The sequence below is a fragment of the Varroa destructor genome, unplaced genomic scaffold (assembly GCF_002443255.2).
Source record: "Varroa destructor unplaced genomic scaffold, Vdes_3.0 BEIS01000003.1, whole genome shotgun sequence".
Classification (NCBI taxonomy): Eukaryota; Metazoa; Arthropoda; class Arachnida; order Mesostigmata; family Varroidae; genus Varroa; species Varroa destructor.
The window spans coordinates 42,058,513-42,069,384 of record NW_019211456.1 but is presented as its reverse complement, the minus strand read 5'-3'; the positions used below and the strand labels follow the sequence as shown (position 1 = coordinate 42,069,384).

General features: G+C 42.1%; 2 protein-coding genes across 13 annotated transcripts in view; one reads left to right on the top strand and one right to left on the bottom strand.

Moving 5' to 3' along the window:
* Nucleotides 1-2,860: 2,860 nt before the first annotated feature.
* LOC111248402 (RNA-binding protein 1-like) lies at nucleotides 2,861-6,615 on the bottom strand. 10 transcript variants are annotated; one of them, XM_022800693.2, is made up of 5 exons: nucleotides 5,866-6,212; nucleotides 5,156-5,304; nucleotides 4,798-4,970; nucleotides 3,230-3,367; nucleotides 2,861-3,037 (listed from the first exon to the last, which is right to left on the bottom strand). In XM_022800693.2, exons 2-5 carry the CDS (start codon nucleotides 5,267-5,269, stop codon nucleotides 2,995-2,997), a joined length of 468 nt encoding a protein of 155 aa, XP_022656428.1. In that variant the 5' UTR covers nucleotides 5,270-5,304; nucleotides 5,866-6,212; the 3' UTR covers nucleotides 2,861-2,994. The 10 variants fall into 10 exon arrangements, 7 of the variants coding, with proteins under 7 accessions (XP_022656428.1, XP_022656427.1, XP_022656425.1 ...); XM_022800692.2 differs by having other exon boundaries at nucleotides 3,230-3,385; nucleotides 5,866-6,211; XR_002672546.2 differs by lacking the exon at nucleotides 2,861-3,037 and adding an exon at nucleotides 4,062-4,602 and having other exon boundaries at nucleotides 3,237-3,385; nucleotides 5,866-6,214.
* A 2,515-nt stretch (nucleotides 6,616-9,130) lies between these two features.
* The window catches only part of LOC147756969 (uncharacterized), a 9,991-nt gene continuing 8,249 nt past the window's right edge, over nucleotides 9,131-10,872 (top strand). For all 3 annotated transcript variants that reach the window (XR_015324481.1, XR_015324482.1, XM_086984588.1), the window contains exon 1: nucleotides 9,131-9,444. Coding sequence is in view for 1 of the 3 variants with exons in the window: in XM_086984588.1 (XP_086840714.1) it covers nucleotides 9,131-9,444 (314 nt within the window). In the remaining 2 variants the exon portion in view is untranslated. The remainder of the gene's footprint in view (nucleotides 9,445-10,872) is intronic.

The window sequence follows — 10,872 nt, the reverse complement described above, 5'->3', positions numbered from 1 at the left end:
GGCAGCTAGAGGAGAGAGAATCGTCGTGGCCCAATTTCTGATGCAAGATATGAGCCACTACGCTGCAAGGCAAAGGTGGAGTATCAAACAGAAAGTATGAAGGGAGCCGCGCTATAACCGGAACAACTACTTTGCCTATATGAGACTTGTGCAATAGATGGTGATTTCGGAGACACCGATGAGCGTAGAAAACTGGTCTCATAAGCGCCTGCCAGGGCATGCTTATGGATTTCTTCAACACCCAACTTAACAGTGGCTCGAATCAGTTGTGGATAGCACAGGTACATGGGAAAAGTTTAAAATTCACATAAGCGGTTCTGCAACAGAATACTATGCAGGCGTACAAAAAGATGAAAACCTGCACGCGTGCACAACAGAAAAACGTTTGCATTTGAATAGTTTTTAAGAGAGACTAGGGAATCGTCACGCTATGATGGCTTCGCAAGCCGCTTCAGTGCGGTCTCACTGGTAGACTTGAGGAATCGTAAGAAGTTTACTCGTGATTCTGTATGGTGGTTTCGAATGGTTTTTGGACACAATGCTCTTGACAGTACCCGCCATGGGGTTGGAGGGTATCGTCAAGACCACTGCACCTGCTTCAAATCAAAGTAAAAACAGCATTGTTGCGCGAGCGTAACCTAAAGCCGCGATCACATTCTGTTATTTTAAGAAGACGGGTCAACAGGTAAACATTGAAGAAACTGCAATGGATATTGAAGCATGTCCATATCGGACCCGGTTAGAGAAATGGTAACTCGCCCCTTAAGTTGGCGATTAGAAAATGAGACGCACCTATTTCGGAGTCCGTTACCATTTGAGGAAATTTTCAATTCGAGACCCGGTCGGTTGCAAAAGATGTTGAGGTGCACACCTGTGAATGGTAACAAACGCGGCCCAGCAGCAGGCCCCGATTCAATGCAGGCGCCGTAGTAGTTCAGGAACAGCGTCGGATCATTGGGCCTTATCGGAAAACTTCGTTATAGTAAATTATGGCCGGCTGTCGACCGCCTGTCATCGCATGTCTCCGCGGTTGGCACTCTGGCACTAACACGAATCTGCTCAGAGTGAGGATAACCGTATGCCATATATTGGGGCATCTGCCAAAAACGTTTTAATTGCTTAGTATCTTTGTTACTGCACTATATATATGAGCGAGATGTCGCTTTCTTTAATAAGACATACGCCGGATGATGATTTACACATCATGTGGCATATGTCTTGTTCGAAAGAAATAGAACACAAAAACGTCCACTGTGATATAGCAAGTTATACAATCTAAAAAGTTACGTCTAGTAACCTTAACTTCTTTCACATAATACGTTGCGATCTGAATAAATTGGTCATCATGTACGGGAAAAAGTGTCGCCACTTAGATACGCATGAAGGCAGTTTTGTCTGGGTCTGTTGAACAACTACCTAAGACGACGTGTTCCTTAAATTTAGAATGAAATTAAACATGATGAAACACAAAAATTGGACGCGTTCTTTAAGAAGAAATTCAATGGATTCACGAGAGATCTTTTATCGCCTATCTATCTATCTGATAATTAGTGATCTATGAACCCTTTGAATACCTATAGAGAAAAAAACTTTTCCCTGCTAAAATAGAGCTTTAATTTTCATTTACATTTAACAAGTCAATAGCTCCTATTTTTAATTATAATTGCTAGTTAATATTGCTTGCAAGCTTTCGGTATGATTTAGCCCTAACGCCTAACGAAATATATGTTGTATGCAAATGTCTTATATACCTCATCGCCGTATCCGTTCGTTTACAAAGGGCAAAACGAACAACCACTGCAACAGTCAACAATTACCCAATAGGTCCGCTCTTGTACGCTGGTGTCCATCTAGTTTTACTTATATTACAATAACATTTTTCTTGACCAGTCTTACGTTTCACTACGAGGCATAAACGGGCTACCATTGATTTTCTATATCCATTAAGTTAGGCGACGACAACAGTGAATCGAAAGATAAGTAGAAATGAACAGGACGTTAACTTGTCGTGTTGTTTCGTATTATACTTTACGTATTTATGTTCAGTCCAAGAACCAGGGGGCCAGTGCAAATGTAATGACAAACTGTGTTTAGTAATTAACTTTTTAACTCTAATCGAAGCGATGATATTATCTAAAACGACTATCTAACGTTGACAACGTTTTCGGTTATTACAGGTGTGCATACCCGCCATCGGCAAACCTTTCGCTGCATGTGAGCTGTACCTCCGTTGTCGTGACTTCGTTACTGAAGCAGGAACGCCGAAAGGGACGATAAGTTCCACCGGGAAATGTAACTTGTCAGAGACCCGTAGGCGTCACACTGACTGTGGCAGATAATAATATGGCTAATAGTTATAATAACAGTAATCCCTTAATAAGAGTAAAGAATAATAAATTCTTTCGTAGTCGTGTTCGAGGTAAAGGAAGAAATGCCTCGGTTTTATTTGACCTCGATCTGAGAGTGAACAAAATACGAGAATAGACTATCGGCAACGCCGAAATCAACTTACCGCATTAAGACTGCGATATGTTTCATGATTAGTTGAGCATTCACTAATATATCGCGTAGTAATTTCTGGTAAGGATTTATAAACAATTTCCTGGGATTTTTGTTCAGAGTTCATCGGGGTTACGGACATCTACAGGTATGATACTGACGCCAGTAATATGACCTAACAAGAGCATATTACATATAGAAGTACAATTTGTTACTAAATGAAGTGAGGCTCGATCTAGTAGGGCACGTATTTTTTTATTTATATAAATGCTTAGTTTGATGAATTCGGGAGGTAATTCATCATTTTGATGAGGTCGCTCTGGCTAATGTATACTAGTAAAGCAGCAGAAAAAAACGGGGCTTGTTCGTTACAATGAAATTTATTTGAAGAAATTGATGTTTATCATTTAATTTAAAAGTGAAGCGCTTGCTAAGTAAGTTAAGGCATTGCCACAAATCAGGTTACGACATTTAGAAAGCCAGCTGTGTAGGTTTTCATTTTCGACGTTCAGCATCGTAACTGCTGTAGCTCGGTGATCTGCAATGAGACCCATGCAAAAAAAAAAAGCGTTCAGAACCTGATGTAATAGCACCTGCTAGCGCAAGGGTAGCGTAGCTTTGTTAGCACGCGATCTGAAACCGTATAAAGTAGTTCATGAATTATTATTTTGTCTAAATGCTATACGCGCTACGCTGTACGCGCTACGCTGTACGCGAATTTAAAGTTTACCTTCGGGTATCTCTACGGACCGACTTCGAACGACTTCTTGTATCCCGCCGTGGTGATCTCGACCGACTTCGGGAGTCCCTTCGTACCCTCCTATCGCGACCTCTCGATGAAGAGCGTGACCGAGATCGCGAATCCCGTCTGTCTTTTAGATTTTGCCTTTTGTTGGTATTAATGTACAATAAATTGGAGTTGACTTATCTAAACATTTCGATAATTCGCAATGATCGTGAAAGTATGTAACATACTTCAGTACAATTAATCTGATTCGTGTACGTCACTATCGATGAAAACAACTACGATATTAACAGTGGTCAGAAGTTACAGCAAAGAAAAAGCTATAACAATAATCGAAATCATCGTTGAGCTTGAGCTGCACCATATACCTCTACTACATAATAGAACTTACTGCTCTCAGATATTCTAGCGTAAGATTCTTCTTTATCAAGACAACGGACGATGAAGGTTTTCCTTCCCAAAGAAAAAAACGATATTACAAGGATGTCAGCCCGTATAATGACCCATATAATTTATAACGCCCGTCACGTATTTTTACATAAATATTTTACGGCGTACAGATCTTGTTTTGTAAAATTTGCAATTCACTTAATTGGTTCTGCACATTACGAACCAACTTCGTATGTTCAAAGCAAAAACTTTCCAGGAAATACAATAGCTTAGACTATGCCGGGTAATAACTAATCAGCAAACGTCTACATGCGCGTAGAAAAATCGCAGAGACCGTATGGGGGTAATGGACATCAGCTGGTAAACCAATACAAAGTGGCGGAATATCTCTAACTTGCAAGCAGTCCTTTGAATTGTCGTCACCTACCACCACTGGTGTGGGCATCTACGAAGGCTCAACTTAACAGTTTGTTCGGGTAAATTGTAACCTGTTACGTCTCTTGAGCTCATCTTTCCTACTACTGCTGATTTTTACCGCGTCGCCTTTCTACGTCGACAATGTAGAATTGACGTAACTTTACTGTAGACATTGTCCTAAGCCCTAATGGCAAAGGGGCCCCGAAAATTCTACGTGGTAGTTATTGTGGTAGAGTTGACCCCTAAGCAGCGCTGACGCGTACAATTCGCCGTCCACAATTGAGGCGTTACAAGTGAGGTCGTCCCGTTATGTTTCAAGGTCTATCGACCGAAGTACACTGTCGAGCGGCACATTTAGACGAGTTGAACGAATTACGTCATGCATTGCACAAGTGATAAGGAGGAATGGCCAGAAGTTGCAGAAGAACGAGACTGAAGGACTCGAATAGGCTCGTGTTTTCGGAGAAGGTCGAGCGAGCTGTTGTTGTTGTTGTTGTTGTTGTTGTTGTTGTTGTTGTTGTTGTTGCTGCTGCTGTTGTTGTGTTGTTTTTCTGGTTTGGTTAAAAGGACAAAATGTAAGATTAGCATTGCTCGTTTGTCGAGTTCAACAAATTAGCTGTGCTAGAAACTAAATCGCCAACGTATTTATTGAACAGTAGATCGTTGAGCTACATGTTAGCCAATTGTGATTGTGCTGTTTCATTTATAGACGAAAATCTATGTCGTAGATGATAACAATTACTGACCTCCACCATGCTTTGCGATTCGTTCGCCTGCCATGTGACATCTCGACGCGGATGCTATGGCCGTTTAGTTCGCGGCCATCGCATCGTCTGACAGCTTCTTCAGCATCTTCCTCTCGGCTGAAGTGAACGAACGCGAATCCTGGAGGACGTCGAGCGACAAATATTCGCTCAATCTAGGTTAAAAGAGGATTTTAAAACGGAAGAATGAACAAAGATGCCTTACTTTTGTTTACCGTACCGAGTTAAAGTCGATAGTGAGCCACCTACATTGGCTGATCACAGAACACTTTTATAATCAGGCTGGCCAGAAATGCTGGACGATTAGACATAGTAACTGAGGAGGAGTTTTACCACTTACTGGTCCGTATTTATCAAACATCCTCTCAACATCTCGTTCCGTGGCTCCGTAACGCAGTCCGCCCACGTATACTTTTGCCCCTCCATCGTACCCTAACGAACCGCCACGACCCATTCGACCCTGTGTCAGTCACGCTATTTTTATAGCGGCTAAAAAGAAACTCGAAAATTTAAATTAACTTCGTAATTGCCCTGATATTTATTACTGAATATCATAATAAATTGGATAATATATTGGGTACTTACTATTGAATAAAATCGGTGCTTATCAAGCGACGCGTAACATATGTCACCAACCTAAAGTGTTAACCCAGTAATAATAAATTGAAGATCATCGAGTGAACCCACCGTTAGTCATCAGCGTCATTAACCCATTAAACCGTACAGATAAAGTATAGCATTAGCGAGACTTTTCTCCATTAACGTGAGCATAAAATTTCAAGCAGTGTTCTGTTTTTCCCATACGTACTTAGTAACCCGTCACTTCTTATCGGGTTCAAATAATGCAGCACACATTGGAGAATAAAAATTCTAATCAACTTTCACTTTATGGCACCACGGTGAAAAACTAGAACCGCACTACGGTAAGCCATGGGTATTCGACCATCGTTTTGTTCGGGTTTATTCCGAGGTCGTTTTGAAACAGTGCTTACACTTGTAGCACAACAGACAAATTATTTGAACAGTAAACATGCCCGTCTATAAGCTTACCGATGATGATTCCATTACGTTTGCACAAAGATAACTAGCTTGTGCTTAAATGACCTTGAATTTCTTTTGAGAATACTGTAAATGTGCTTGTTCATTCATTGTACAGATTAAACTTCTACCAGTTCGAGAGTCATATCAATACATACTTTTTATACACAACATTTGTTCTGCGTCTGCACACAATAAGATTTAAAATATAGAAAAAGTTGACACTCAGCGATCGAATACCAGTATGACCTCTCGAAGCTATCGGGGAGGGAAAATTGCTGATTCGTTATCTTCCTTCGCTCTCATTTGCCACTTGTATCTAGACATTGCACATGTTGCACAAGCACAGACCAATTACGTGTGCTAACTATTCAACATTTCCTACTTACCAGGGATGTTAAAGCAAAGGCGTAAGACTCGTGGCAACGTCGTTGCTGCCAGGATCCGAATGAAAATCTACATAATTGTTGTTGAAAGACAGCTGACAGGCGACTCGTACACGAATGGCACCAAAATTCGAAAATTGTTATCTTGCGAATTAACAACAGTTAGTGTAGTGCTTGTTATTGGATCATTTTCAGCTAAAACACGGTATCCAAGTGTTAGACTCAGAAATGTATGTTACTCGGAAGACCTCGTCCAAGTCGATTCGAAACCAGGATTCAGGATTAGCTGGAGTTTTTCTAGCACCAAATGTGAAGTGCAGGTCCTGACAAACCTAAGACCAAATAGTTAAGGACTTGAAGCAGCGAATCAATAAACTGGATTATTGATTGGCTAAGTCGTTTGCAATGGATTGAGACAAGGTTAGTAGAATTCTACAGAGGTTTGATGAGGGCCCTCATCAGTTGCTGTCAACGTCTAATCTGGAAACGTTTTACGAGCTCAAAAAGCATCTCAGTGTTTTAACTTGGTTAACTTTGACTGGATAACGTACCATTAAATTCATGAAAGCGGCTTCTTATAAATTGAGCCCTACACACATAACAGTTGTGAGTATCCTCAACCATAGATAATTACGTTGAAGCGCGTCTATGTTACCCTTATTGCTATAGCGGTCATTCTTACACCGATTAAAACGCTGAATGTATACACGACAAAAACAAGTCGTTCAGGTCTAACTGCCTTTAAGTTTGACTTCTTGTCGATCGGCCGTGCATTCAAAAGGTTCGATAACCTAGGTTATGGGCTATACAAAGTGCAGATAACAGAGCCCGTCTTGTCTTTCGAACGTCAACGCTCTCAGTTGGCATAGGAGTAACAGGTTAGAAGGAAACTTTTTTTTTTTTTTGATTTACGAATGGCGCCTCAAGGAGGGTAGTCCTACTCGTACGTCACAGAAATCAAACACTTACGTCTAAATTAGTTGGTGGCCAGGTGTTTTTCGTTGCGGAATTTTATGTAGACCTAGTCGCAGCCATATTCGACGGTCATACTCTTCGACGATTACACCGACGACGGTCTCGCTTTTTCTATCCAATGCGAGAGTGGGTCGAAAATAAACGGCAACAATCGATTTGTGTACTTAACGCCGTAATTATCTTTATTATAAGTGTTTAAATGTTATGCAAGTCGCAAATAGATAGTATGACTACTTGCCCATTAATATAAAAATATAATAGTCTAGTAAATAATATGAGTATCATATACAATATACACCTGTTAATTCATTAACCAGGTACAAATGCTACTAGTAAAGCCCGTGACGGCTTTTAATGGGCCGCCAAGGATAAAAAATAATGAACCAATAACATATTTCGATCACCTAACCTAACCTGGCTTGTCTTGCATGGGTACACAGCATGGCACGATTCTACGTAAGGTTGCACAATATAATAACATCAGAGTTCGCACAATTTTTTCGCGCTTAGGCTAAGCCACCTCTCGGCTGTCCAACTGATTCTTAGGTAGAGACATGACCCTCATGGCTATTAATCCTTCGGTTCAACGTTTCTGTCTTGTTTTCGGTTTGTAAGAGGTTTGTCGTTAGAAATATTTCCATTTAACATAACGAGCGACATGATCTTGACGAGGACTGCCACACAACGCACCTATTTCATATTACTCATTAGAAATTTACATGGACAAACGAAACCCTATGATATAACGTCAGTGGTCTCACTGGGACTGGAAACTACAACGATATCATTGTCCTGAAGATATTTTCCTTAACAGATACTCCATCACAAAGTTAGCCACATAAATAACTATCTAGAAACTTATAAACAAGACCAACATATACATATAGATGCAATTAACTGTGATATGCTGTACATAGGGTCTATGCGCTGTTTGCACTGTGTGCTACATTTGATGTAACTCCTTTTTGTTTGTTTTGCCTTTCTCGCATACGCAGACGTCGACTGCATCTGCGTTATTCTAGTTAGCACAGCTTTACCATCCTCCGGCGTATAGTGGACTCTTATCTTTAAATGAGCAAGGGCTGCATGTAGAAATCCCGTGTAACCCGCCGGGATAGTAGCTTTGGTATGATTGTTTCGTATGTCCATGCGACGAGTAACCCCGACCTCCTCGATAGTAGCTAGGCTGGTAGCCATATCCGCTAAAGCTGCTTGAATAACCGCCGAAGTTCTCATAGACGGAGCCACGTTCTGTCCCGTGGCCGTAAGCAGAACTGTGTCCGTCCGATCCTCCGCCGCCGACGACATAAGGCACCCCAAAATTGTTTCCTCTATACCCATAGCCTCTGCTACCATATCCACCTCCGTAACCTCCATGTCCGCCTCGGCCTCCGAGGCCGACCACTGCCGTGAGCTTCAGCTTGGTGAGGCCACCGACAACAACGCCGCCCAGAAAAAGCTTCTTCTTCTTCTTCTTAAGAGTTTCCACCGAGCTCAGCAGTAACACGCATAAGACTATTACCGCGAAAAACTTCATTGTGATGAACGTCTTGTAGACGGGAGCGTAGGCACGAAAAAAATCGCAAAGCAAATTACGGCCGCCGCACAAGATAGGATGCAAAGTCAAGCTTCACTGGATTAGGGAATAGAACAGCCTTATCAAACAATCACAAAGTATCACAATATAGAACTTACAGGCTGAGTATTTGGTCTCCGTCTACTTTTTTTACAGAGCCACCACTACCTAGTTTATCTGGCGGTATTCCGGTGATAGGTCCCCGATCTACTGGCTAAGTGATGATTGTCTGGATTGTGTTAGCATATTTATAGTGGCGTAAAAGACAAGAGAAGGAAAAAAGAGGAGCGAAGTGGTTTCATCGCTGTGAACGGCACCGGCGACAACTACAACGACGACCATGGCTCTTATTTGTGGCGTATGTTTAGCCGTGTCAAACAACGCGCACGGAATGTGTCGAGGGATGGAAGGGCAAATTGGGGAATGGTGCCTGACGCGGACACTCCAGCACCAGCGGCTTGCTGGGAACCGCATCAGCATTCGCCCAAGAAAGTACTCTTTGCGTACGATCCTTACATACCAATGGTGCTTACAATGTGGCAGCGACTTTTTCAGCTCTTACAGATGCTGTTACGCCAACTGCTGTGGATGGTGGTGCCTGATGTGGTTGAGGAAGGCGACATCTCATGTCAGACATGATGAGCTGGGAGCAAGGTAAGCAAGCAGACGCATAGTGTTCACTGCTAGCGGTTTGTAAGCAGAAGGGGCTGAGCCAGCAGGGACAGCTAGATTCGCGGCGGAGGGGCCGAGTCTGGAGCCATTCGGTGTGGGGGCGACGTGTGGTACCCTTCGTCGTCGTTGTTGTCGAAGACGCGAAATATAGCTTGCCAGCTGACGAGTGATCAATACAGAGGCACACCCCGTCACATCGCATAACACTACACACAGCAGCTGAAACAGCGGCGGCAGTAGTTGCCGTTGAACGAACGTACACAACGCTGAGTCGGTCGGTTACTTTATCAGGTTGACTTCTTTGTCGATTGTGACTATGCCACAAGGGCGAACGCGGCACACACCTCGTAGGACGACCAAAACTGTCAATGAAACGACTAATTTTGTGACATCGAACGAGACAAACGACTGAAATGTGAGGTTGGCTAATACTCGTAATAGCTATCGCCTAGGTGCCAATGGCCGAATGGCCTAAAAACTTGTAATTAAACGAGGCACAATCATTATCGATTGAGCACGTGTTATAATATAGCCCTTTGTATTCTTGATGCACTATTTCGTTCGATACTTTGTTGGAATCCATATCAAATGATGGTATCCGTCTATAATTCGATTAAAAAGAGAATATGGATTTGTTAAAGAGGGATAGAGAAACAAGTTATAAGCGAATAGTTGTCTCATCTATAATGTGTCCGCCACTTAAAAACACCTTTTATTGCACAACGATTCGTCGAAGCTCGACTAGCGGTTTGCGGTTTTTGCGGTACGAGACATGCTTCTTGGCCGACCCCTAACCTCCGTAATGCCTTATAAATTCGGAATCGCTTCGAACTTTACCACGCAAGCCTTAAGGCTCGCAGGTTTGGCCTGGTAGCCACGCAGTCCCCCTGAGACAATCTCAAATATTATTCAACAGAAACTGTGCTGCACTTTCCTCCTCATGGAGGCCACTTTTATATGGAAAATGATACGAATATTTATCCAATTAACGTCTGTAGTTGATATCAGATCTCTATCGAGCACGAGGATTGTCGCGCATTGCTGACGAAGCTAGAAGAGATTGTATTTGATTTATGGAAACGATGCAAGGCTACCAGGGCGAAGAAATCTTGCAATGGCAGTTGCTGCATTGTGATCAGCATTGTACAACTCGTGACAAGTGCAAATGAAACCCTAGTTATTACAATGGGTTTTATTTATAAATTTACTGAGGAAAAAAACGCATATTTGTATGGTACTATGTTTGACCCACCTCCGCTAATGGTTTTTTTAAAGGCGGTAAGCTAACGACAAGATGTCACTTACTTCCTGGCCCGTGTCACTGATTAGTTTTACTGCTATTGGATTAATTTTTCTGCTCTAATATTATGTTCGATTGTTGTTATTCTTTTTCGTCTGCTACATTTGTTA